The sequence below is a fragment of the Agelaius phoeniceus genome, chromosome 9 (assembly GCF_051311805.1).
Source record: "Agelaius phoeniceus isolate bAgePho1 chromosome 9, bAgePho1.hap1, whole genome shotgun sequence".
Lineage (NCBI taxonomy): Eukaryota > Metazoa > Chordata > Aves > Passeriformes > Icteridae > Agelaius > Agelaius phoeniceus.
The window spans coordinates 34,741,185-34,768,602 of NC_135273.1; the positions used below are offsets into that span (position 1 = coordinate 34,741,185).

Genomic DNA, 27,418 nt, shown 5'->3' on the forward strand with positions numbered 1-27,418 from the left:
TATGGCTTCTCGGGCACAAAAAAGCAAATTTGCTAAGATAAATGGTATGTGGAATAAAAATATGGCTCGTACTTTATTTGAAGACACACTTGAATTATTCAATTTACAGTAATCTGATGTTAGGATGAATATAATTCTTTAAAATAAAATAGCTATGTCTGTTGCAGAAGGAAGTTGAGATTTGTGCAACACTGTATGTTGTTTCATGCTTTTATATTTTTTATTTAATCTGTTAAGCCAGTTATACCAAGTGACTTTTCCTTGTATAAAATTGTAGTGGGCATATAATGTTCTCTTCAAGTACTTGGGCATATCCCCACATGCTGGTCAGAGGACACATTGCACAATGAATGCCAATATTTAAAATCCATTTCACCGTGTAGTTATTCACAGTTACTACTCCATTGGGCTCACAAATAAAGGAAAAAGGAAGTTTAGAAGACAAGAAATGAAATGTTTTCCTCCATTTGCTCTGTGTCACAGCTCCTGCTAACCTTTCAGTCTTAGATGCAGGATGGCAAAAGGAAAATCATTCTCATTTCTCCTTTAAATAGCAAAACCAGGCATTTGTTGCCCTGAAAAGTGCTGCATCATTTAGCTTGTGTCAGCTATGCAGCAATCTCATTTTCCCTAGGTATGAATTTCATATTTCTGGTTTGGATCTTTCCTGATGAATCTACAACCACAAATCCTGAGAAGTCCCGTACAATTTTACCTATTTACATATACAAGAGTGTTTAACGGCTGGACCAAGACATCCCATTTACTGGGATTTTGTGAAATGACTTCCGTCTTACAAAACGGCAGAAGGACACCAAACACAGAACTTTCCTCACACACAGTTTGCAAAATCGCTTGCTGTGACGTGTGCCTGGTCCTGGCCTTTTTTCACTTCCCGACCTACATAAAGGTGGATCCTTCTGTAAAGAGGCTGCTAAATAAGGAAATCTCATTTGGATTACCAACCCGGTCCAATTACATAAATTGCAATGGATTTTCCTCTCAGTACCAATCATAATACCAGGGGAAAAAAAAGTTAAGAAATGTATCTGGCGTGTAAACTTCTCCTTTAGCGGCTCCACTAGAGATACGTGTTCAGTGAAAAGAAACGTTTGACTGTGCCCATCTTGGGCATGGACACTGAGAGAAGCTTGTGAGCAGACTGGCACGTTCCGAAAGCTGCATTTCTTTGTGCGGGAGGGGCAGGGCAGAGCCCCAGAGCCAGGCCCCAGAGCCAGGCCGTTCCCGGAGCAGGAGGCCGGGCAGGGCCGGTGCTCACGGCGCTGCAGCGGCGGCACCGATCACCCGCGGGAACCGCTGCGTGCTCCCGCAAGCTAATGACGCGTAATTGGAGTGTGGAGAACAGCGTGTTCCTGCATCCCCCCGGCGGATCCAGTTCCTTCCCACTCACTGATCTCATTCTTCTCGTGCCCTCAGAGATCAAGCAGAGGCTGCCGCAGATCAGGAAAAAGGAACAGCAACACGCGCCCAAGTGTCTGGAGAACTCTGCAAGGCAGACGAAACTCGCCATACGAAGACCTCTCCTGAGGGAGCTATCTGCCCCAGAACCCACTCCAGTTTTTGAATTCTCAGTTTAAAACCTGCGATGTAACACAACGGCGGCTCTGTATTTTCGCGCTCACACGTGTTCCCATGCCAAGAACGCGCACAGCTTCGGTCACGGCCGGAGGGAACAGCCGAGCTCCGCGTCAGCCCCGCGCTCCCCGAGCACACGGGCAGGAGGAGAGCGTCCCTGCGGGGCTGCGCGCCTCACTCCTGCTGTCAGCTCCTCGCCCCGCCTCCTCACAGCCCAACGGCGGGAACCGAGCCACGCGGTGCCTCCGAGCGCACCGTCCCTGTCGGAGCCCGGCCGAGCCCCGGTGACGGCTCCGCGCAGCGTCCCCGCCCCCGACCACGCGGCCGGGCCGGCGGGAGGCGGGCGGTGGAGCGGGCGCTGCGGTCCCGCCCGCCGAGCCGGCGCCTGCGCGGCAGCGGCGGCCGGGCCCTGTCACCGCGCCCGGGGCTGCTCACGCTGCTCACGCCCCGGCCGTGGCCGGCGAGCGCCTGCGGTGGGCGGGCTGCGGAGGGGAGGGGAGCGCTTCGCTACCACCGGTGAGTCCCGCCGGGCCTTGGCGGAGCCGGGCGCTGCCGCCCTCGGGCCCCGCGGGGCGGACGGGAAAGTGGCCGGGGCCGCGCTCGGGCCGTGGGGCCCCAGGGCGGGACGCGGGAGCGGGGCGGGCCGGGCGGCGGCGCCGCGGGGCAGGTGCGGCCCGGGGCGGTTGGGACCGGGCCGGGCGGTGCCGCCGAGCGGCCGCGAGGCACGGAGGGGTCCGGCCGCCGCCCCTCTCCGCCGCCGGGCCGCGCCCGCCGCTCCCTCCACGGCTCAGCGCGGCGGGCCCGTGAAGCCGAGCCCCGCCGAGGGAACGCGGGGCCGCGGCGAGCGCTGGGCCGGGCGGGGTCCCCTCACGGGCACGGCCTGAGCGGCCGCCAGCGGCTCCGGCAGCCGCCGCAGCCCGCGCGAAGCGTCCAGGCGCTTCCCGGCGGCCCGGGGCGAGTGCGGGGCTGCCCCCGGCCGGGCCGGTGCCGACACCGGGCAGCGCCGGCACGAGCGGGGGTACCCAGCCGCTGACCGCGCCAGTTGGCTCTGATGACCAGCACAGGGGTGGAAGAGTGCCGTGATTTGAGATCAAAGTACACAACTTTGGCTACTGGCTCTTAAATGATGCAAAACAAAACAACCCCGCCTTCCGTGGACATACATATATAGTTCAACAGAAAGAAGAACTTTTTTTTTTTTCTCTGCTGGAGATGGAGATAAATCTTGACTATAGAAATATCGAAGAACTATAGTGATACATCTTTTCTGATTTCTTGTGTTGCAGGTTGAAGCAAGTCACCGCTCCAGATGTGTGACGTGTGCTGTTGCGTAGCTATGGCTTAACTGAAGACGTCTTCATTTCGATGTCCCCTTCTGAATGTGGTAGGATATAGCTAGGGAAATATTTGATCATGCCTCACCTCCTGAGATAGGTAAACAGAATGCAATACATTTTAAGCTGTTTGGCTGTTTTGATTTGGTGTTGCCTTTGGGGTTTTTATGCGGTCACAAAAATAAGTGTCTTGTTTATTGCATTTTGTCTTTTGCAGAGAAAAATAGTTTATCCTGTTGTGCTGGCAAGAATTCTGCCCTTTGGTGTATGATGCAACGCTTAGATGTTAAGTGTTGGCTTGCTTCTCCAAGCAGCTTGGAATTTAGGTAGTTTATACATGTTATGACCCTGCAGAATGTCTTCTGAATAGTGGTCACAGATGAAAATTTATAGTAATTTCTCATTAGATTACATTGACTTTTAAATTGCTCTGAAAATGCAGGGAAACTTGCTATTGTGGAAATGGGGTATAAGTAGTAGTGAAAACATTGTCACCGATTTTTTGTTGTATGCACTACTGCAAATGAAAGAGAAGGGCAGCTTTGAATCCTTTCCAAAAAGGTACTGAGTCTGTCAGCACAAATACTGATAATTGTAATTTAGGGATTAGGGGTGTGGACTTGCTTGAGGGAGTTGGTGTACGTGGCCTCCTGCTACTGCAGAGTAACTGAAGCTGTAGCTGGTGTTGATTGCAGTGCAAGACTGGGGACTTGAGTTTCTGCTCTTTATTTTCTTTGATATTGTGAGTTCAGTTGACTCCTAGTTGTTTAAATGCAATGACTGACACAGCATATTGTACTTTGTGTTGCATAACTGGATTGATCAGAGCTGACCACTTTTTTCCAAGCCATGAGTCAAGTGTTGTTTTTGGTGATGATCTTGAGGCCATACACAGTCCCTGCTGGAGTCATGCAACTCCTCAAGTAAAGAAAGTAGCCTGGACTGTCCCCTTGGAAGATAGTTGGAGTCATTTCCACAGGCTGGAATTGGTTGCAACTGCAAGTTTGTATAAATTTGGATTAGGAATTAAAAAAGTTTTACGAAGAATGGTATTTTAAGTTTTTGAAACAAAGTTATGCAAAACCAGTGACCTGCACATCTTAAAAGTTGTATCTGAAATGGGAAAGAAAGCATTTTATTGCAGAGCTAATGGAAATCCTGTCCAAGAAAGCAAATCACACTCTTAAAAATTGTTCAGGGTTTGAATACATTGGTATAGAGAAAGTGAGCTCATGGATTACATGCTGTGTAGAAAGTAATGCAAATGTTGGGGACAATACTCAAAAATGTACATTTTCCTTTTGTCTCAACAGCTACGCAGAAGGAATATTCTAGAAAAGTAAAGCTGGAAGATCTCTGATAAAAAGAAGTGTAAACATGTTGTGCTGGGGCAATGCATCTTTTGGACAGCTTGGATTGGGTGGAATTGATGAAGAGATTGTTTTAGAACCCAGAAAAAGTGACTTTTTCCTAAATAAAAGGGTCAGAGATGTAGGATGTGGACTGAGACACACTGTTTTTGTCCTGGATGATGGGACAGTTTATACATGTGGATGCAATGATCTGGGACAACTAGGGCATGACAAAGCCAGGAAAAGACCTGGTAAGTTTAGAAGTGATGAATTGTGGGGATTCTGTGGGGTAGTGGGTGTGGCTTTCGTTTTGTTGTGCTTCATCAAAGCCAAGATTGCCAGTGTCTTCATGGGGCAAACTCATGCACAGCAGTTCTTCCAAGAATGGACATCTTTTTGACTGGAAAAGCATTGCTGTGCTGGGATGGGTTCTTGTGAAGCTGGAAACAAACAGCTATGAAACATGGCAGTCCCCCCATATTTTTGCATGCTGTGCAGGTGGACACTGCCACTAGTTTTTATTTCAAGCATGGCTGTGGGAGACTCAGTGACTGTTTTTCCTCTCAAGGGGAGCTGACCTGCTGCAATCCATGGGTTGGTATTGTACTTCATGTGTGGGTTTGGCTGTTGGAATAAGGTGGAAATGAGTATTTGGCACATCACTGCAGGGAAACATGCAGTTTTTAATTGTCTAATATGTGGTGTACAGCAGGTCTGATTGAAGCAATGTTCTCTTTTTGTAAGAACTAAAAATAAAACTTTTGATAAAAGACTTATCAGCATAAGCAGCACTACGGGGAGAGGATTTGGAAAAGCCTAAAGGATGCTGTGTAACACTTCTTTGGGCTTTTTTTCTTCCCACCTATGTTTGGTGTGTGTTTCTGCTCCCTCCTAGTGCAGTTCTGGAGCAGAACTGGGTAAACATCTTGCAGGGACTGCAGAGGAGTGTGCACATGGGCTCCCTTCAGAGCTTGCATGTGAGTCATAGCTGGTGCTGAGAGCCAGGAACAGTGCTGCTCACTCACTCACTCACTCAACACAGCAGACTGGAAAGGCTTACTGAGACTTGGTTCTAATCACTCCTAGAGCACTTTCACAACTTGCTTGGCTCAATATTTGCCACAAAATTTTCAAATGGAAATGAGGTGTCATGGGGTATTTTAGTAGTTCTCCTTTACACAGTTTCAGTTTTTGTGCCAATTAAAGATTTTCTTGATTTTTTTTTTAACTAATGTGGACTTCTATTGGGAAACAGTATGTGGATATTAAAACTGATAAACTTTAATCCTGTGCAAACATCTGCTTCACGAACATGAAGAGAAACTCAGCATATCAAACTTACTCTGACTGCTTGTTGCCCACTTCAGAAATTTTGCTGAATTGTTTTTTAGTCTAAAGGTTACAATGAAAATATCTGACATGTAATTTGCATGACTTTTCATATGTAATGGACCTACTCTAATTTTTTAACATGCTCAGACACATGAGGATTGTAATGTCCTCCCTAATCCTCCTTTCACCCAGAGGTTACTGATAATACTGCTGAGTGTTGTATGAAGTCAGAGCATTGGGATGACTTCAGTTGCACAGCCCAAAGAGACTTGGTATCTTTATAGATGGGTGGATGCTCTCTTTTAAATGTGTTCCTGCTAACTGAAGATAATTTTGTTGCTGACTGTGTGTCTTTGCTACCTCCTTGTCCCACTGCCTTTCTTCTTTCCTCCTTGTAGAGCTCTACTTGCCGTGGGCACTGCATGGCTGTTCCTTAATCCATTTTAGGCAGTCAGGCTGGCTGGTTCAGCAGCTGGGGGAGATTGCCTGAGCTAATCTGTGTGCTGGTGCCCGAGCTGGAGAGTGCTTCCATGACCTCTCCCACTGGCAGGGCTGTGGGAGGCTCTGATGGGTGAATTGGGGTGGCAACCTCTTTAGTCAGACCAGCTGGATGTAATAAAAAGAACTTATATCTGCTGCCTGTGTTAGTTTATTTTGGAAGCTGAGTGCCTGTCATGCTGCAGATAATGTGAGCTACTGTTGTGAAGCTGACTTGGGCTGGGCTGTGTTTAGAGTGCCCATAACATTGACAATACACAGGCTTTTCCAGTGCTGTGCCATTCTTAGGCTGGAATAGAATTTGTGTTTGAAAACTGGGAGTAAAAAGTCCAAGCAGTCCCTTATTTAAGGGAACTATTAAAAATTCCAGCCTTAATGACAGGCCCTGATGATATTTCTCTGCTTATTGCTGGAATTGAAATGTTATTCTGATCACAAATCATAAGCCCAAAACCAAGCTTTGAGTGTTTCCAAATGCATTGGTGCGGGCTACTGGAAAAAAATCAGAGATATTTTAATGTGTGCTTTTCAGAGGTGTCACTGTATGTCTAGAAAAATTAGTCTTTAGGATCTGTTTCTACAGTATTTTGCATTATAAAGAAGACATTGTGTAGCTCATTGCAAAATCAGTAGCTTTAGTCTGTAATTTGCCCTGCCTTGTTTTGCAGGCTCTTTCTTAATAATGAATAGGTGAATTTAATTTGCTGTGGTGGAATGTTTTCCTCTTACATAATGTCTACACGTGTAGTCATTTGACAATAATCTATTTGACCTTTCTGTTAATTGAGTTTCTGCACTCATTTTCAGATGGCAAGATTAGAAGGACCCGTTAGGATCGAGGTGCAGGTTTTGTGCACTTTGTGCATTGCTCCAGAAACAGTCATTACTTGGTTACTTCAGGCTGTCAAATTTAACTCATTTCTCCTAGAATTGCATGTTTATAATTTTAAATAAAGGGTGTTGCAGTAGAACTTACGGCTTTGTTGATGTCTTAGTACTGTGTAAACTCTTTGGAACAAGCCTAGCTTGTTAGTAGCTTTTTTTTTTTTTAACCAACTAATTTTATTTATTCCTTTTTTTAGAGCATGTTGGTGCATTGGATGCCCAAAATATTGTAGCTGTGTCATGTGGAGAAGCCCACACTCTTGCATTAAATGACAAAGGTCAGGTATATGCTTGGGGTCTGGCTACTGATGGACAGCTTGGCTTGCCAGGAACAGAGGAATGCGTCAGAGTGCCCAGGTTAAAAATAATACATAATAAGTTGCCTTTTTTTAAAATGATGTGCTTAAATCACATTGGTTAAGCTATTCTGTTGTTACAGGTAAAGCCATATAAATATAGAAAATGTATATTAGCTATGAGACTTGAAAGCTGTGTGTGGACAGTTTCCTTACTCAGAAAGTCTTGTGAGAAATATATTCAGGTGTGCTTGGTTTGGTTTGTTGCTTTTTGGGGTGTTTTGTTTGTTGGTTTTTTTAATAGTCCTCCCCTAACAATGAGATATTGGAAAAGTAGGATGGGTATTTTAAGAGTATGAATGCCATTTAAGAGAAGTTAAAAGAGAAGCAGAGTGTTAAACTTTCAATTTGAAGAAGGTACATTTGCTGTCCTATCTTTGTACTTCAGTTTTCACCCCAAAGCTTTTCAGCTGTGATTGAATAATACAACTTCTAGTTAAAAAAATTCATGTTGGCCAGGGCTGTTTTCAGAATGCCATAAGCATTCCAGCCACCTGAAGTCCACATACAAAAGTAACAATTCCTTGGAACCTTAGTAATTCATATTAAAAATGTTCTATCTGCATCTAATTTAAAAGCCCACAGGCCCTTTAGAAACTTTTTTCTCATCCCAAGTTGAAAGCATTCTTAGTTTTAGTGCACATGTGCATGTATTTGCAACTTCTTTAGAATATTGTGCAATATGTATTAGGTCTGTAAAGTGAAGTTTTGGAAACTGGAAAGTAAGAATGAGGTTCTTCTTGTATTCTGTATTCATTCCTCCATTCAGCTTGTGAGATCACCTTCCCAGCACATGAACCTCCCTAATTCTTCATTATGGATTTTTACAGACTTGATCTGTTTAAAAATAAGACAGAACCTGACCTTAGAAGGTTTAGAAAAGCAGTTTTGTCTTCAGATTTTACTAAATAGTGTCTAATTAAAGTTGGGATGTTTAATATATTTCAGTAAAAAGGATTCACATTTTGTATATTACCCTTTATTTCATACCATGATCTGGTAGCTTAATTCTTTCTCTGTTTTCTTACTCCAATAGAAATATTAAAAGCTTATCAGAGATCCAGATTGTCCAGGTTGCTTGTGGTTATTATCACTCACTAGCACTCTCAAAAGGTAAGCCAAATCCTCCTGAAGTTTTGTGTAATTTCGTACCAGGGAGTTCAAAAGTTTTCAAGATACATTTTATCTTTTTTTTTTTATTAAACATGCTACCACTTAGCACAGATGGGATTTCAGGTTGGTAGGGGCTGTGTAATTGAATGAGGGAAGCTTGAATTTGAAAAACAAATGTACAACCGGATGTTGAGATGTGCTTTTCTTTCTTCAGGGGGTGTGTTTCTGTGGTTTTTTCTCATTATCTGGCTTTCACATGACTTCCTTTTTATTTTTTTTTTCTTTTCTTGGTCCCAAATCTTTCTCATCCTGCTGGCACACTGCTCTGTTTTAACCTGTTACCTCAAGTTACTGAGGCTGGCAGGAGTGGCTGCCTTGTGTGCTTCATTATGGCAAAGCCTCTGGTTTTTGGTGCTTCCATAGTTAAAGTGCCATGTCACATACAAGCCACCTTTTGAAAGTTTAAATACCTGCCTTCAAATTCCTGCTGGGGCTGTGAGCACATACTTGGTTGGCCTCACTTGTACTGCATGTGTGGTTAGTGCAGCTCTCCAGGAACAAAAATGAATTTAAATCTGCTTCTTGCTTGTCTCATTACGAGACAGGAGAGTTGTGGCCAAAACTTCCACTTGGAAGAAGTGGCTGCTGAAAAGGGTTAATGGGAACTTCCCAGCTCAGAACAAAATTCCAGTAGTTTGTCAATGTTTCTGAACAATGTGTGTTTAAAATATGAACCAAATAACTGTGGGGAGGCAGGTGTTCATTGTACACTGAATAGTTTTTTTCCTTTAAATCCAGTAGTTTATACTGAATGTATGTGCCAGGGTTCTGTATGTGACTCTTCATGGGCTCATATTGAGCATTTCCTGTGCCCTTATATATTCCCAGGTGTAATTATCATTATAACCCAAGGGAATGCCTTTGTTTCAGGGCAGGCAGAGCTTTAGGAGTAACCCTTTGCCTGAGTTAAGATCTGCAGCAGAGTTGTGTTCTCAAGTGTTCTGTTGGTCAAAGGTGCAAGAATGTCACAGGAATTTGTGATTTGAAATTCACTCAGTGTTTTAAATAGTTACAGGCTTCAAGTACAGCATCACTGTTTTATAGCCAGCTCATGGACTTGCAGCTCTGTTTCTGTTCTTGACATGCACTGTAGGGCGTTTTGGGTTTAGTTGTTAATATCAATAAATAAAATCTGAGACCAGTGGTTTCCCCATCTTGATAAAACTGTTACTGGAAAGATGAAGCATTTTGAAGGTAACATTGCTCTTGAAAACATGTCACGTCAGCAAAAGTGAATTATTTTGTGTTTGGGTGTTGATCTTTAGAATCTTTACAGCAAAACATTGGTTGTTCAAGAGAATATTTTATTTTAGAAGCAGTCTTAACATCAATAGGTCTTTGATTGTCATTCTTTAAAATGTCTTTTTTCTTTGTAAATTATCAAATGACATTATAAACTTTGTGCTTCAGTGATCATGTAATGAAGACAGTACTTAAAAATATACATCTCTTAAATTGTCTGTCAAAATTTAAGTATCTTACCTTAGAAAACCTTAAATGAGGCTTTTGATTGGAAGTAGGAAAATTTTCCATGTCCAGGGTGCAGCTTCAGCAGATGTCTACATAAACATCTGTGCAGTAGAGGAACTTGCCGTGGAGCAGTGCCTTGCTTTGTAATAACCAAGCTCAGTAGATCCAGCACTGTGGAAACAGGAATGTTAAGAGCAGTTTGGAAGGGTTTGAATGTGATTTAAATACTTCCAGTCTGATTAAGTGCTTGAGTTGAATGCCTGCAAATTACACAAGAATGCTTAGCTTCAGAAGTCAGTAATTTGTATGCATTTTCAAACTCAAAAGTTTTTGAAGAGTGACAGTCTAACTTTTAGCTTTTCTTACAGTGGATAAACATGGTATTATTAAACTGTATTAATTGTATTTCTTGGTTGTTTATTTTTTCCTTCAAACAGGAAGTGAAGTGTTTTCCTGGGGACAAAACAAATATGGCCAGCTGGGCTTAGGTTATGAGTATAAAAAACAAACCTCACCACAAATGATTAAATCTCTGCTGGGAATCCCTTTTGCACAGATTGCAGCAGGAGGAGCTCACAGTTTTGTACTGACTCTTTCTGGAGCCATCTTCGGATGGGGACGCAACAAATTTGGGCAGCTGGGTCTTAATGATGATACTGGTAAGGAAGCATTGCCTCAGGAGGGTTTGGGTGGTGAATCTGAGGTGAGCAGTGTTCCTGGAAGGGAGCAGACCCAGCAAACCTGGGTCAGTGCTGCTGGGGTGTGCCAGTGCCACGTGGGATGGCAGGGAGCAGGCACGGAGGTGTTTCCTCAGTGCTGGGTAGTGGCAATGCTGACAGTGTTATGTTGAAGCTCTTGCCTGCTTCACTTGCATTCTTTGCCTGTTCCTTAATGGGATTGAATTGTAATACTGTGCAGTAGTCACAGTTTGAACTGAATTTTATGTGGATGAAATTGCTTGGCAAAAGCAGTAATCTGTCACAACTAATTGGTTGTCCTTAGTAGTCACATTTAGGCCATCTTCATATTTTACTGCCATTTACTTTTGCATTCCTTTCTCAGGCCACTTTTGATAATCATTCACAATTTTGGCTAACCATTTCCAAAATTTCCTCTGCTAAGTGGATGACCCTCAATCATTTTTAGCAAGTGGTTAGATTAGACAAAAAATTCTTTCTTTTTTGGTTGTATTGTGTTACATGCACAGTATGTGCTCATAGGGCTCCAGGATGGCAGTGTTTGCTGTCAGAGTCCTTTAATACACAGTTTAGTAGTGGATAATCTATAGATGGTTTCATCAAAGAGTTCAGATTTTCTTACTGATTCATTGTTGTCAACACCATTTAAAATGGGGAGAATGGGTTGTAAATAAAATACTCATCTGAATGCCTTAAAAATTGTCACATTCATATAATAAGAAAATTACAATTATTTTTCAGAAATCATGGGAGACTTCAGTTGCTCCTACATATTCTTTGGAATGTGTGTAACCCTATGTTTTTATGTAGCATCACTTCTCAATGAAATCCCTTTTAAGTGTGTTCATAGGGTTTCTTGCAGACATGTTAGCATGCCTGACAGGTTTTAAGACATTAGCACTGACATTTTAAAGAATTGCCTTTGTGCAAAGCTGACAAAGTTGACTTGTCCTAGTGATGGAGGGAAGTTATGTTTGCTTCCAGTTTGTTCAGAGCTCCATTCTGTCATGCAGTCAGTAACATTAAACTGTGTATAAATGTACTTTCCAAAGAAGCCAAACCGACACTGATGCCAAGATGATTTTTTGCCTTTTTTTTAATATACCTTCTATGTATCCTCAGTGTTCTTAGCATTCTTTAAGCCTGATAACTTGGCATGGTGCTGCTGTTCTGTCAGGCCAGGAGGCTGGAGAACCCTACCCTATCTTGGGAAATCAAGGTCCCCTCTGGAACACACCCTGTGAAATAGAGATTTGGGCCATCCAGGGTAGAATTCCACAGATGGGGGAATATCACAGTATTCATCCAGGCCTCCCATTGGGGCATCCTTGTTAGGTATGCTCATTTGTAAGGTCTGTAAATGCCATAGGGGGTCTGTCATGTGTGAGCATTGCAGCACGTTCTACCTTGGCCAGGTGGAGCACCAGTAAGGATCCTAATTAAACACTGAGGTAAAAACCCCTTATCCCTTAGCTGTGTCTGCCTCTCCACTTTTAGGACCAAGGAAAAGGTATCAATACCAACTTACAGGAACATTTTAAAAGCATGAAAATACATAAACAATTCATTTAAAACACAGAAATAATGATAATTTATTTTCTTTTCTAATGCCAGTGCCAGGTCTAAGGTAATGTTCCATATTTAGTTGTCTATGTATTGACACATGATCCCGTGCTAGTGAAAATGAGGGCATGGGCTACAAACTTTTTCAGTGTCATAGTCCCTGTTTTATTCTGTAGTAACACTTCCATCTCCAAGATCCATAAACTCAGTCCTGGTGATTGTGTTATGCTAACAAATTTAAGCTGCTTGCTTGGCTAGAACCAAATTAGAATAAACAAGCAAAACTACTTGGGTTTTGATTTTTATTGTTGAAATAAGTGACCTTTCTCTATTAAACCTTTCAGACAGGTATGTTCCTACACTGCTGAAGTCCCTGAGAAGTCAGAAGGTTGTTCATATATGTTGTGGAGAGGATCATACTGCTGCCCTTACAAAGGTACAGAACTTAAGGATATGTTTATGCTCCAATTTTTTTAATGTTTCCAGGAGAAGATGCTACCTGAACAGGAAAAAATAAACTAAATTTTAAATAAAATTTCTTGTAAATTTATGGGATTAATTTGAGGGAAGATTAGAGGAATGGTTAAATATTTGAAAAAAATTACCAAATACAAAAGATCTTGGATTCTAAATGCTCATTTTCCTTTTTCATGCATAGAAGTTAACTCCAAACTTACTTTAAAGCTGATAGGCTCAGTTGAGGTACTGAATGTACTGTGAATGTTTGTAGAGATTGCCACCCATGTGCATGGCTCCCCTGTCCCTGCAGAGCCAGGGGCTCACACACCTTTTGTAGGCAGTACTGTGTGTGTGTGTGAGCATTCTCCAAATCCTCCTGAAGCTCAGAAGAACCTGGCACTGTTTGCTATCCTGACTCAGTGACTGAGGCTGTTGGGTTTTCTCTGTGGATGCTGCAATTCTGGTGATGGGTTCCAGCTGAGGGCCTGGCTGATGCAGAGTAGAGTTGAAAGAAACAGAGTCACAATTTCAAAGCATCTGAAAATGGCAAGTTTCAAAGTTGTTGTGAGGTAAGGTGTATAACTTCCGAAAATATTTTTGGTTTAAACATTAAGGGTGTTAGTTAATTTGTTGATTAATCAAAAACTCCTAAAAAATGACTTGCCTTACAACAATGTTGAAATTTCTGGTTTCTTATGCTTTCAAATATTGAGGCTGTTTCAGCCATAGTGTGTATCATCTGCTGAGCAGGGCAGCTTCCTGTTTGCTAATCGCTTCAACATCTGTATTTAGTGTTTCAAAGATGAAGTATAGTTTTAATAGTGGGAGTTTGTACACGGGTGAAGTTCATCAAGAAAACTGGAAAAGAGGGAAACTGAGGATTAGGATCTTTGTGTAAATGACACAAGTTAATGGCAGGACTGTTGTATGATAATAAGTTAATTAGATGAGTCTGATTTAACACAAGTGAGGTAATATTTCATAGCTGTGCCACGTTTTCATAACTCCAGTTAACTTGTGATTCCTCTGTATCTCAGGACCCTGTTGTGCCCTGTATATTTTCTGTCCTTTCCCTGCAATGCCAAAATCACCAGAAAAGATTTATTAAACCCCTATTTCTGTGGAGTTTCTTGTTCTGAGATACGCAATCATCTTAATGTAAAAAATCTATTTGTTTAGGAAGGTGGGGTTTTTACATTTGGAGCTGGAGGCTATGGTCAGCTGGGTCATAATTCCACCAGCCATGAGATAAATCCCAGGAAAGTTTTTGAGCTTATGGGAAGCGTTGTCACACAAATCACCTGTGGCAGGTAAGGTCTATTCTGTGCTAACCCTGTGACTCTTACACATAACTTGTTTTGTATAAAACTTTATATCTGTTGCAATATGAAGTGGGGGTTTTCTTAGCATTTGTGGTCAGGGAAGACAAAATGACCCCTAACAAAAGATATTTGGTGATGTTTTGGGGATTCTAAAACCATTCATGGAAGAGCTAAAGGAAGGTGTGTATTTAAGAGGCTGTGATTTTCTAAACTGGCAGTGTGAACAATAGTGTGAGGTGTGAGAGTTTGTTGCTGTCACTTCATTTCCTGTAGAAGAAAAGTGTATTTGGGAAAGTACAAAATAATTTACACAAATTCCCAGCTGGTTCTTTACAGGCCTGTGATAGGAGAGGGGGAATCTGGAGCTGAGCAGGATGGGAAGGGAAAGGAGGTGCAGGCAGTCTCTAGACATTCATTTCTGATATGCTCTAAAGGTCAGACAGGGGCTAGGCACTGGCAGCTTCATTCTGGGAACCTTTCCATAAAAAAGGAGGGTTGCCTGTTGGAGTGTAAATGGAATATTGCCAGTGGCAGGGCATTGCAGGAGAGCAGTGAGTGTTGGGCGGGACAGGACCTTTCACACACTGCTTAGCACAAGTGCTGGCCAGGCCTGCACAAAGCTTGTTCCAGTGCTTAGGTTTGTGTTACTGAATTCTCTTTGCCCTAGGCAGCACACCACTGCATTTGTCCCTTCTTCTGGAAGAATTTACTCTTTTGGACTGGGAGGCAATGGGCAGCTGGGTACAGGGACCACCAGTAACAGGAAAAGTCCCTTCACAGTGAAAGGAAGCTGGATTCCCTTTAGTACTCAGTGCCCAATGAGCACAGGTAAGCACCAGCTGATGCATTTACTGCTTGGTTGCCTGTTCCTTTGTAGTGGCTTAAAATTCTTGAGATTTGAACTGATTATGGATTGTAATCATTTTTCCCAAACAGTTTGATTGTGCTCTGTGTTCCTGCTGTAGGAATTGCATGCCTGTGGCTGGTGGGTAAGGGCCACTAGACCTAGAACTTACCTCAGAGAAAGATGGTCTTTGATGGTCTTTACCTTTGTATCAGTAACTGGTGTATCAGTGTGTTGTATCAAGGTTCTGCCACAAGGGAACCTTTCTGTAACCCAGTGTTGGTTGCAGTATCTTAATCATTTTCAATTTCACATTTTCACAGTGGCCTGTTTTTTATTCCTATTGCAGACAGTGAGGAGCGCTACTGTGTAAAAAGAATTTTCTCTGGTGGGGACCAAAGTTTTGCACACTACTTTTATCCACAGGTAACAAATTAAGTGTAATTTGGCCAAAGCTTGTGAAAGTTGGGTTGTAGTTTTTTGGATGCATTTTAAACTATTTTGATGTTGAAGGTGCATGTGACTGTATTGTAGAGTTTGTTGGAGCAGTGTGGAAGCAAAGGCACTAAGTCATGGTAGCAGCTGGAGGACTTGGATCCAGTTAGTGTGTGTTAGCTGTCAGAAATCATGTGAGATTGAGACTTTTTTGGCATAAGCTTTTTTCTTGATGGATGAATGCACTTCTTTTCATGTCATAAGGGAAGAATTGATTGAATATTTGAGCTCTTTGCTCCTTGCCCAGTCTTCCTCATACCTCTTCCACAGCAGCAGCTTTGGTGTTTTCTGCTCTGTAGCCATTTTAAAGTACCACAGTGGTAAGGAAACAAATGGAGCTTTTTGCTAAAAATTACTGCTGGTGACATGGTTTGTTTTGTCAGTTTTATCACAGTCTTAAAGCTTACATTTTAAATTAATAAGAATTGATCTGTTTAAATTCTGCTATCTAAAAGAGTCTAGAAGGACTTTACAGTAAAAGTGGCAATGTGGAAGTGTGATGGAAGGAAAATGCTATTGGGGGATGAGTTGGGAGATGAAATAAAAACAAAATGAAGATTCATGGGACTGTTTCCAGTACAGCTCAGCAGATATTAGACCATGGGGATTAATGAAGCATCAAGAGTTGAGTATGTAGGGTGAAAACTAATTTGGACACAAGGGAAAATGGGGTTTAGTGGGGAAGCATGTTTATGAAGAAAAACTGAGTACAGGTCAGACTTGCAGCAGTGCTTTGTGCTCACAGCCCGTTCTGGTTGTACAGAATGAGCAGTTTTTCTAGGATTGACTTGTTGGATTCTCTGTCTAAATTCTGATAGAGTTTAACCATTGCTATATTTGAGAGAAACTTGCTTAGCAGGTGTAAACTGGAAAATTGCTTATAATAGAGATTCAAAACTTGTCTATTAAAGCTTCCTTAATAACTTTATGTGCAATTTTCATAATTACTGGAGTAGTTTCTGACTCACTAATTGAGGTGAACTGGAGACTATGAATGGAGTTATTGTGGCTTGTTCTGTACAAAATATATCAGCAATGGATGAACTTTGATGCTGCAGAAGTATCCCTTTTAGTACTCTTTGGTTTGGTAATTTGTGTTGAATTCTTCCTTAGTTCTGTGTGTACTGTACCCCTGGGGGTTGTGTGTCCCTGCCATTTAAGGGGCCCGGCCAAAATCCATTTTGGGCTGCTCAGTTCCCTGAGTTATTTCCTTTGGCTGGACAGAAGGGAAATGGCAAAAGTGTTCCTCAAGCTGATGCTGTGGGGTGGAATCAGAAGTGCTGATTTTTGGCAGCAGATAGTCATTGTCACACTGAGTCAGCTCAGTGTTGTCAGATGGCACCCTCAGGAGGAATGTTTTCTCTTGGTAGTTTTATCTTGGTTTTGGTGCTATTTGCCATCTCTTTTTGAACCAGTGCTCCTACTGAAAACAATGATCTTGCTTCTCCTTCTCTTTACTATTGCAGCTCTTGGTGGAATTCATTTTATATGAGCAGCATTTCCAAATGCAGCTCCTCTGATGAGGCAGGGCATGTTCACAGAAGCATGATCATTCTCAGAGGAGCCTGGTGGCAGTGGGGTGGAAGAACATCTGTCTGGAAAATGGAATGGCTCCTTTCCTGTGGGCTCACAGCTTGGCAGGGAGCTAAGTGGCTCCTGGTGGCTGGAGGGGAGATGTTTGCTGCTCACATCTGAAGCTCAGTTAGTGTTCATCACTGGGACAGGTGATGTGTAGGGAGTTGCCATTTAGCAAGGTGTGTGAATTAACACCTAATGGAGATGGTTTTAGTGTATGCTCTGCTTTCACAGGGAGTGCAGAACTGTTAAACACAGAGTATTTCACTGCAATAGTCTGGGTAGGCAAATTGTCAGCTAAGACAGCGCAACCTTGGCTGATTTTTCTGGAAATCAATTTTGTGTGCCTGATTTTTTATGTTTTCTTTACAATTTATTTAGAACATGGTGCCACCAGATGATTTTAGGAATCCTGACCTTTTGAAGCAGATCTGGACTGTGAATGAAACGTTTATTCAAAGATTGCTGAGTTTCCCATCTGGAAGACTTCCTTTAGAGATAGCTAAGTAAGTGATGGGACAGGAGTGGTCTTTGGTGATTCTGCTTCTGAATTGAGCATTAGTGGGGCTGTGCATACAGAGCAGAGCTATTTGTAATTACTGATTTTGGGACATGCAGAGCTCTCGCTGTGCTTTCGTTGTCGTGCTTGTTGAGTAGTTTAGATCCTTGAGACTGTGGCATCTCTGCTCCAGTTTGGATGATTATACAAGATGAAATTAAGTATCTAATTGCACATTGAAAAATAGCAATACATCTAAAGGAATATGAGAACAACTCAAAGATTATTGCTTCTATTTTAATAAAAGAGTATGCAAAGCAATTGAGTGCAAGACTGGCTGTGATTTGAGCTGTCCTAAGTGTTGAGTCTTGAATGGGAGTTTAATCTAGAATTGTTTAGTCACATTGGAGTCAGAGTGCCATCCTTTGCACAGTGGAATTCATTAGGGATTGAATACAGGGGGTTTTATTTATTGCAAATGCTAATTTTTAAAAGGCAAACCAAATGTAACATTTCATGTGGCCAATTTCAGTGAAATTGATGGAACGTTCTCCTCTGCTGGGTGCCTGAATGGGAGCTTTTTGGCATTGAGGTAAGAGGTGGGTTTTTAACAGGTGTTCCTGTGGACAGCATTAGTGGTGGCTGCCTTCCTGGTGTCCCTTGTGTCCCTGGGACACCTTCCCAGGGTCTCCTGTCTCATTCCTGTCTCATTCCTCCGTTGAAACTCCTGCTTCTTTCCTGCCCTGTGTTTTGTCAGCTGCCCCAGTGGGAATGGCTCCAGGCTGGCTTGGCTGCTGCCATGTAAGCCAGCAGAGCTCATCACATTTGTCACCCCTGGGTTGTTGGTAACTCCAGGTGATTCCTTGCGTGGGCTGGTTCACATCCAAGGCTTTTTGTGTGATTTTCATGTGGTTAGAGGAGATTTTTTCTGGTTGTTTCTTAGTTGTTTCTAAGGCCATATAAAACATGGAGGTCTGATATATTTTAAATCCTTAGTCAGTAGGTCTAAAAGTCAAGGGGTTAAAGTCTTGAGTTGCTGAGAACACAGGATTGAGTCTTTCTGGTTTTTTCCTTCCTGCAGCAATGATGATCATTACAAAACCAGTGCTAGATTCTCAGGGGTTGACATGAATGCTGCTAGACTGCTCTTCCACAAACTCATACAGCCTGAGCACACTCAGATATCACAACAGGTTTGTGCTGTGTTTTCTTTACATTTGGGATTATCTTTCTGGGTTACAGCTCTCCAGAAATACTACTGTTATGCTTGGTCCAGCTCTGTAAATAGATTTATTTACTCAATAATGTATTGACTGCAAATGTGTGAAACCTTGTTTTGTTGTGACAATTAGGTGATGCATCAGCATATTCTATTTTAATATTTACTGTCATTGTCTAAATGTATGATAGTTTTCACTGAAGCTCTTAATTATTGTTTTCTAGATTAGTTTTCATATACATGGACATTTTGTTTAACATCTCAATTGTATTAAAATAAACAGAATTTTCTGATGTGCTGTAGGTGGCAGCTAGTTTGGAAAAGAACCTTATTCCCAAATTGACCAGCTCCTTACCAGATGTTGAAGCTTTGAGGCTGTATCTCACTCTTCCAGAGTGCCCACTGATGAGTGATGAAAACAATTTCACAACGTTAGCTATTCCTTTTGGAGCAGCTATTCTGAACCTAGAAAAAGCTCCTCTGAAAGTTCTTGGTAAGAAACTGAATTTTTGTTCTTAAAACTAAGGATCTGCAGATGAAAATGTACAGGAATTCCATCAGTGAAGACCTGGCCTTGGCAGCACCTGCTGTGTATTTACAGTTCCCTGCAATTCCCCAGTGAGAAAGTTAAGGCTTAACATTGCTTGGTGTAAGAAAACACTTATTCTCTTGCTTCAGGGTGAGTTAACAGGCCATCCCTGTGAATTCATCTGCTATTGTGGTTTTTGGACTGATGCCATTTGGGAGGAATTAAACTATGTAGTTCAGTGTAATTGATATGTGTCTTTGCTCTTTAAAGTGAAAATTATGTGGTCAGACAGCTAACAAGCTCTAAGCAATTTACAGAAGTGTTGCAGAGCAGATGTTAAATTGTCTTGGTTGTGACTACAGCACCTGTTCTGAGCTTCTGAGGCAGTTGATCTTTTCTTGCTGGTGCCAAGATGTGGTCTTCAAATATGCAGCTCAAACAGAGAATAGCTCTGTTTTTTTAACTCTACTTCTTTGCACTTTCTTGTTGTGACTCGGCTTAAAGAAATTCAGCTTAATGAATTGTTTTCAGAATATTTTGCTATTAATTGATTTATTTTGAGAGGGTTATTTCATTTTCCTCAGTTATGCTTTGCTGTGTAATCTCACTTTGATTTTTTCAGTAGTTTTTGGTGAGAGTAAAGAAAAGCAAACTGACAGTTTTTTGAGCTCTAGATCCTTTTCCATCATTTTCTGTTGCTCTCACTACTGTTCCCTTAAGATTTCAGGTTTTGAGCCATCTTTTCTTATCAAATGTTACATTGTGACACTGTCTGGATGAACAGACTTCAGGGCACTTAGATTTGATGTGTAACAATAGCACATTTGTTGTGCTGCAATTTTTTTTCAGAGTCTGCAGTAACTGATGCTTATGCTTTCTAGCCAAACATGTTTCTTAGTTAAGAGGATAACATAACATAGTATGGCAGTGACAAGTACTAAATTTACATGTTCACCATGTGTTGACAGAAAATTGGTGGTCTGTACTTGAACCTCCCTTGTTCCTGAAGATAGTGGAGCTCTACAAGGATGTTGTAGTGCACCTTTTGAAGGTGTGCAAGATGGGCCTTCCCCCTTCTGACAGAAGAATACTCACCAATTTCCTCCACACAGCCTTCAGAGTTCTGGAAATACTGCACAGAGTACGTTTGTGGTGTTTCTGAACAGTTCCTTGGCTGCTTGGCTTTGTCAGCATCTCTGTGCTGGGCAGTTGGTAGAAGCTAAGTTACTGATCAGTGTGAAAGATCAGAATTGCAGCTACAGAAATATCTGTAGTTGTTCCATCTGGACCTATGAATCACTGGGATTCTGGATTCCAGTCTGACATGATGATGGAATTAACTGTTTTTTGGGAACACAGAGTTACCCAGTCATTTGCTTCTGTATGGATTAAAGTGAGAGGGGGGAAAGGGGATGACAGCTCTGGGATATTTTGCAGATTGAGTATCTGGTGGTTTGGAGGGGGATGTGGGAGGTATTTGTGAAAAGTAGGCTTAGATTATCTGATTATAAAGGCAGGATCTTTATAACTATCTTGCTGCTTTGCCAGTTAGCAGTGCTTGGGACAAGAAGTGTGTATGAGGAAAATGGGGATGCTTCTGGATTAAAATTGTGCTCTAGAGACAAGCCTCTGTATAAAGTTACTTTTCCCACATCTCTCTTTTTTTAAGCTTATTGTTTTTAGATGGAAATTGTCCCTCTGCTCACAGGTAATAGTGTTCATACTATAACTAAGACTAGAGTTATTGAATCATAGTTCTTAAACCTGTGTGAATGCAGGAACAGGTATTTATTCCCTTGTGCACATGAATATGTGTATTATCACTGTTCCTCTGAGGTCACATGATATTTCAGAGTGGCAGCCCAGTTATGCAATAAGTGTAGTGCAGCTAATTGTATTTTCCTTCTCTCTTTGGTGGAATTTTGAATAGTCCATGTATCCATGTTTTTAACATTGTTTTTTGCTTTCTTGTAGGCACTGTTGTTTTTCTAGAATTTTTTTGGTAGCTGGGTATCTGTGGCTGACGTAGGAAATGCTTGAAAAACATGGAAAAATATCCCTTTGAAAGCTAATAAAAAATAAATTGCACTTCCATAGGTAAATGAAAGAGGACAAGTTATACAGTATGACAGATTTTACATTCATGAGATACAAGATTTGATAGATATCAGAAATGACTATGCCAACTGGTTCCAGCAGCAGGTATTGGGAATGGTAAGTTGTAATGATTTTATTTGGGTTTTTGTGGGTGTTTTCCTCCCATGTTTTGTGTTTGTTTTATCCCTGTAAGGAAATCCATAGATTCTCTAAGCCTGGGGATTTTTTTTCATAAAAATTTTCTTTTAATTTTTTTTTTCATACAAATACCTTCAGAGATGAGCAGGGCTGAGCAGACTCATATCAGGTACTGGCTAAGGAGGAATTGTCAAGAAGGTGTTTTTCTCCTAGGGTGTCATTCTTAGGACTGACACTGCTCACTATTTGAATCTGTCAGTTAAAAAGTGATTCAGAATGCTGTCACTGAAGACTTGCTCTGTCAAAAATGTTAGGAATGTAAGAATCCACAGTAGGAAAACATCCAGAATAATCTGAATTTGCCATATGAGACAGGTCCAGTCAGTGAGCAAGCTGTAGCTGTCTTGGGTAATGAGTGCAGCAGGAGCTGCAGGGGCAGATAATTGATGGAATTTTCTACTTTGAGTTTAGCAGCTACAACTGAGATAATTAATTCCTGCAGCTGTAAACAGAAGAGTGATAAGTGGGAGCAAATTAATGACTGTGCAGAGAATTAGTGATAGTTGGATAGGTTTTTGCACAGTTCCTTGACTTTAGCTTTGAAAGAATATTTTAAGTAATTTAATAAGTTTTCTCTAGACACCCATATTTTATTATTTTGCAACAGCACCAGCAGATGTCATTAATTAATGTGTGGAAGTAAACATTTTAAGTGTGTAATTTTGTGCATCCAAGCAAACATGGTATTTTAACAGCCCTGTTTTTAAAGACTGGTAAACAGGGTGTTGAAAGACAAGCTTGTATTTAATAAATGAATTAGAATGTTTATGGTCAATGTTTATTTCTCAGTAAACCTTCTCTTGGGGGGAAGCAGTAAATAAATATTTTTTGAATTCTACATCAGAGATGAATAATTAATGCAGACACTAATGCTGCTTTTTCATCTTAATTGTTGCTACCTTTGTGCAAATGCTGTCATAGGATGTCAACCATGGATTAACTGAGGTAAGATTGGATGCAATCTGATTTCTTTTGAAGAATGTAAGGAAATCAGAAATGTTAAGGATTGTCTGCTGTGTTCTGTTGGGAGTAAAGCTTCAAATTAGCCATGGGTGTAATCTGAAAAAAATCTTTGTGGTGCAAAAATATGTAATTGTCTGTATTGCAAATTTGGAACAGCAGTTGGAAACAAGGGCTACTTCTATACCCACTAGCTGCAATAACAGTTCTGAAATGAAAATGTGCTAAGTGAGAGTGTTGTTTGTGCCTGGCTTGATTGAGTTTTGTTGGGGTTTTTTTGTGTTTGTTTTTGGCTGAAGTACTAAACAATTAAAAATCTACTTAATGTTCCTAAGGTGCTTTGGTTCTGCATTGATAATAAGTCAGGGTTGAGTTCTCTTTCCAGAAAAATAGATCTATTAAATGAGTGCTACTGTAAAGATTTTTTTAACCAGGATTGTGCCTTTTGAATAAGCTGAGCTATGACATGGTTCTTCTCATTGCAGTTAACAGAGATTCCTGTTATAATTTGCACATACCCATTTGTATTTGATGCCCAGGCAAAGACAACTCTCTTGCAAACAGATGCAATCATACAGATGCAGGTAAGTGGCTCCATTTTTAATGCTACAGATTCATTATTTTTTCCCTAAGTTGGGGACCTTGGGGGTTCCTGTTGGTTTTTTTTTTGGTTTGACTGGTTGGTGGTGTTGTTTTGTGGGGTTTTTTTGTTGTTTGTTTGGTTGGGTTTTTTGTTTGTTTGTGGGTTTTTGTTGGGTTTTGTTTGTGTTTTTTTGTTAATTACACAGAGTTAATTTTGAAATGAACTCTGTATAATTTCTCCCCTATAAAAATCAAGGATCTAGTTTTTGTCTCAGGGTATGCACACAATAGAGGGTAGTGGTTTGGGATCACATTGAAATTAGACTGTTTTGTACTTGCCATACATTTCCAAGGAAATTCTTTTCCTTTCAGTAGTGAGATGGTTTTTTATGTGTTATCAACCCATAGTATAGGTACAAAACCCCCAAACAGCAATGAAAAACCCAAACCCACAACCCAAACAAACAAACAAACAAACATAAAACCCCAAGCACCTCCCACAACCAGGGAACCACCCCACCTCCCACATGAGCAGACTTGGAATATTGCCTGGCTCATTGATCTGAGTCTGAAAATAACCAGATGATGTAAGTCATGCTCAGGTAATGGGCTCGTGCAGGAAAATACTACCTTGCTCTTATTTAATAATAAATGTCCTTTATGTGCCTTTAAAAATGAATATGCACAGTTAGTAACCAACATTTGATGGATTCAGGGAAATGTTCACATTAAATGTTTCTATTAACAATATTAAATAGTATTAAAACACACAAACTCTTCAGAGTTCTCTGTCATATTCAGAACATTTGCAACAGCATTTTCTTTTTCAAACAATTTTAATGCAAAAATCATCATGCAAGTTAAATGAATTGCTTTTCATGCATTAGTTTTTAATTTATGTTTGGTTTCATGCCAGATTTATATTAAACAGCTTACTCTTCTTTAGATGAAATGCAAGATCTTTTTGCTTCCTTTTGTTACCCAAGGTATATTGACTGTGAATGTTAAAACCTGAATTCTTACACTTTCCTGAGAGCAATGAGTAAAGGAAAAGTATTTCCTGACATCAAATACTTCCTGAGATAAAAGGAATGCAAAGAAAACTTGTGCAAATTCAGTAGTTATTCCCATCTGCACTTCTGCTGGCCTGGTGATACTGACAGGAGTTTTTCACTTTGTTTTTCTGCAGATGGCTGTGGATCAGGCCCACAGGCAGAATTTGTCTTCTCTCTTCCTGCCAGTGTTTGAGTCTGTCAACCCCTGCCTGATAGTGATGGTGCGGAGGGACAACATTGTGGGGGATGCTGTGGAGGTGCTCAGGAAAACAAAGAACGTGGACTACAAGAAGCCGCTCAAGGTATCACAGGACGCTGCTCAGGGTGCTGCAGGATGGGTTTGGACATCTTTGGACAGTCTCTTTGCAGTTCAGTGCTCACTGAGTTGTGTGTTTCAGGTGATTTTTGTAGGGGAGGAAGCCGTCGATGCTGGAGGTGTTCGCAAAGAATTTTTTTTGCTCATCATGAGGGAGTTGCTAGATCCCAAATACGGAATGTTCAGGTATTACGAGGAGTCCAGGCTGATCTGGTTCTCTGATAAGGTAGGCTGTGGTCTATATTCAGTCATTTTAACTTACAGGATTTAAATTAATAATATATGAACATTATAATTTGTGGTAGTTTTATTTCAAGAGGAGGAGCTGAAGCAAGTATTCTCAAAAAAAATTGGGTTTTTTTGGCCATTGCTAGATCAAAACTTCCCCCATTCTTTGTTTACTCCTTGCTGGTTGTCCCCAAGCCCACCAGGTTTTTTAGGAAGAAGTAGCCAGAACAAACTGATTCCAAGGGCAGAATCAGGAAATCAAGGTGCAGAGACAAATTCTGGAGGTGGCCTGTTGAACAGGGCTCCCTGTGTGCAGTTGCATTTATGGGTGATGGGTGCTCATGGAGTTGCACTTTCTTGGAAGGTTTGATCCCTGACTTTTGAGTCATCTTTCAAAGAACACTGACTGGGGTGGCTGGATCCCAAATACCTGAATATTTACATTTCCACAGGTGTGTTTAAAGCCTTGGTAATTAATTCTGGGGGTTTCAATAGTGAACTCTTCCCTCTTTCTCCCCAAAATAATTTTTTTTTTAAATTGACATCTTAAATCACTGAGTAGTGCCATAGGAAGTCAGTGACAAAACCAGAACCTTAGTGCAGTATGGGTCCCCTGTAACACAGGATATGTTGCAGCTCAGCCTTTTTAATTTTAAGTAGAAAGGATTCTATTCCCTTGGATTTCAGTCTCAGCTGGTTAAACTTTATTCTGTTTTCCTTGGTACTTACAGATACATACATATTTAAAGAAAATATTAATTAAATTCACTCAGATTATACTGTACTGTACATTTCTTCCTGCACTCTGCAAGGTTAAAATAACTTCTTTATTTTAAACCATTTTGTCTGTTTTCTGTTCTTAGACCTTTGAAGACAGTGACTTGTTTCATTTGATTGGTGTTGTCTGTGGGCTAGCAATATATAATTTTACTATTGTAGACCTTCATTTTCCTCTGGCTTTGTACAAAAAGCTATTGAATAAGAAACCATCCCTGGATGACTTAAAAGAATTGATGCCAGATGTTGGCAGGTAAGCAAGAAAGAAAAACGGGTGTTGGTAGAAATTAATTTTGAAATCAACATTTTCCTCTAAGAGCATTACATTTGTAAAAACCTGTGTCTCAGTGCTTGGTGTTAGTGATTGTCTCTTCTATTTTATGATCCTACAAGAATTTTAGGGGGAAAAGACCCTTGAAATTCAAACCCTCCGAGCTTTAGCCACTAATTTTATAAGGCTAAGTGTGAACATAGTTTCAGTCCTAAATTAAATCCATCAAGAAAATATTTTTGCTTATTTCAGGAACAAATACATGCTAAATATTTCCTTTTGACCAGGGATTTGAATAGGACTGACTAGCAGGTAGGAGGTTCACATGAACAGAAAAGGATGCTTGGTTGCCTCAGTGTTGGGGATGCCAAAGTTTTCATAGATTCAAGGAGAAATCAAAGGTGTTAGTGGAAGAGCCATTCAGTGGTTTTTAAGTACCAACTGCCTCTGCTTTGGGAACCCCTTAGCTGAGGTCTTAAGACAGGAGTGTTCTCTCTTCACCCCATGGGATAACCAAAAGGAAATGATTGCTTGGAATTTCCCAGCACTACACAAGGTGCAAGTCAATAAGATAATGAATGAAATAACAGTAGAAAGATACTTCTTAAATTTGAATTATCAAAGCATAAAGAACACTTCAGCAAAATTCATTTTTCTTTCCCCTGGTGTAAGTATTTTGTAACTTATTTTGCAGGGGAATGCAACAGCTACTGGACTATCCAGAGGATGACATAGAAGAAGCATTTTGTCTTAATTTTACTGTAAGTTTTATGTAGTGTTTGAAGTATGTCTTGCCAAGCTCACACCATCTGTTTTAATTGCCTCTGATGGAGTGTTTGAACAAAAGCATCAGCAGCTGATTCCATGAGGTTTAGCCCCTATGTCTGCCATTCATGTTGCTGTTCACTAAGTGGTGGGAAGAAGTATTTATGCAATAAATAAGATTTGCACTATTTTTGTTTGTTTCAAATAGATCACTGTGGAAAATTTTGGTACAACAGAAATTAAGGAGCTTGTTCCTAAAGGTGCTGACATTCCTGTAGTCAAACAGAATAGGTGAGTTCTGTGGGTTAGTGTTGCTGGCTGCCTTGGGAGGGTTTCTGGGCTGCTGTAAATTCCCTTTGCTGGGCTCTGACACTGCTGTTGGAGGCAAAACTGCTTTGGCTGTTTTCCCAAGCTCTTCTCTCCTGTGCTGCTGTTCTGTATTGACACAGACAGGCTGTGCCCCATCCCTGGGAGTGCTCTGGGCTGGGCTGGACAGGGCTTGGACCAGCCTGGTCTGCTTGAAGAGGTCCCTGCCCATGGCAGGAGGTTGGACTGGATCTTCAGAGGTCCCTTTCAAGCCCAGTCATAAGCATTTTACAAGATTAAAAATGTTTGAGGTGCTGCTGATGCCTTGGAGTGCCTGCCTAGGACAGAGGCTAGAGAGAGTTAATAATGTGGGTATTTATTCAGGGCCTTCAGTAGTTACACTCTGGGCAGCCAGAAGCCTTCCAGAGGCTCCTCCCAAGCTGGACAGTGGTCACCAGTTTTTGAGACAGATATCAGTTTGGTTTGTTTGCATATCAGGGCTTAATCCTCCAATTCCAGCCTCAGGTAATGAGGTCATGTTCCCCCAGTTTGCTGCCCCCCAGTTCACTGTTGTTTATACTTTTTGGGGCCTGAGGCTGTCTTTGGGGTCACAGGCCCAGAGGGATTGTTTTGTCTGAATAAATGTGGAGTTAACTAATACTTT

General features: G+C 41.3%; 1 protein-coding gene across 3 annotated transcripts in view; it reads left to right on the forward strand.

The window, feature by feature from the left end:
* The first annotated feature begins 1,926 nt into the window (after positions 1–1,926).
* The window catches only part of HERC4 (HECT and RLD domain containing E3 ubiquitin protein ligase 4), a 30,220-nt gene continuing 4,728 nt past the window's right edge, over positions 1,927–27,418 (forward strand). The window contains exons 1-23 of one of the 3 annotated variants that reach the window (XM_054637058.2): positions 1,928–2,112; positions 2,883–3,030; positions 4,244–4,533; positions 7,195–7,354; positions 8,390–8,466; positions 10,434–10,655; positions 12,602–12,693; positions 13,896–14,026; positions 14,706–14,866; positions 15,232–15,308; positions 17,334–17,458; positions 17,984–18,043; positions 18,533–18,644; positions 18,974–19,163; positions 20,168–20,340; positions 21,297–21,413; positions 22,416–22,439; positions 22,940–23,038; positions 24,226–24,393; positions 24,490–24,633; positions 25,499–25,665; positions 26,378–26,444; positions 26,657–26,739. In XM_054637058.2, coding sequence (XP_054493033.1) covers positions 4,308–4,533; positions 7,195–7,354; positions 8,390–8,466; positions 10,434–10,655; positions 12,602–12,693; positions 13,896–14,026; positions 14,706–14,866; positions 15,232–15,308; positions 17,334–17,458; positions 17,984–18,043; positions 18,533–18,644; positions 18,974–19,163; positions 20,168–20,340; positions 21,297–21,413; positions 22,416–22,439; positions 22,940–23,038; positions 24,226–24,393; positions 24,490–24,633; positions 25,499–25,665; positions 26,378–26,444; positions 26,657–26,739 — 2,675 coding nt within the window. In that variant the 5' untranslated portion in view covers positions 1,928–2,112; positions 2,883–3,030; positions 4,244–4,307. Of the gene's footprint in view, positions 2,113–2,882; positions 3,031–4,243; positions 4,534–7,194; positions 7,355–8,389; positions 8,467–10,433; positions 10,656–12,601; positions 12,694–13,895; positions 14,027–14,705; positions 14,867–15,231; positions 15,309–17,333; positions 17,459–17,983; positions 18,044–18,532; positions 18,645–18,973; positions 19,164–20,167; positions 20,341–21,296; positions 21,414–22,415; positions 22,440–22,939; positions 23,039–24,225; positions 24,394–24,489; positions 24,634–25,498; positions 25,666–26,377; positions 26,445–26,656; positions 26,740–27,418 lie in introns of all 3 variants that reach the window. The other 2 variants (XM_054637059.2, XM_054637061.2) reach the window with 2 other exon arrangements.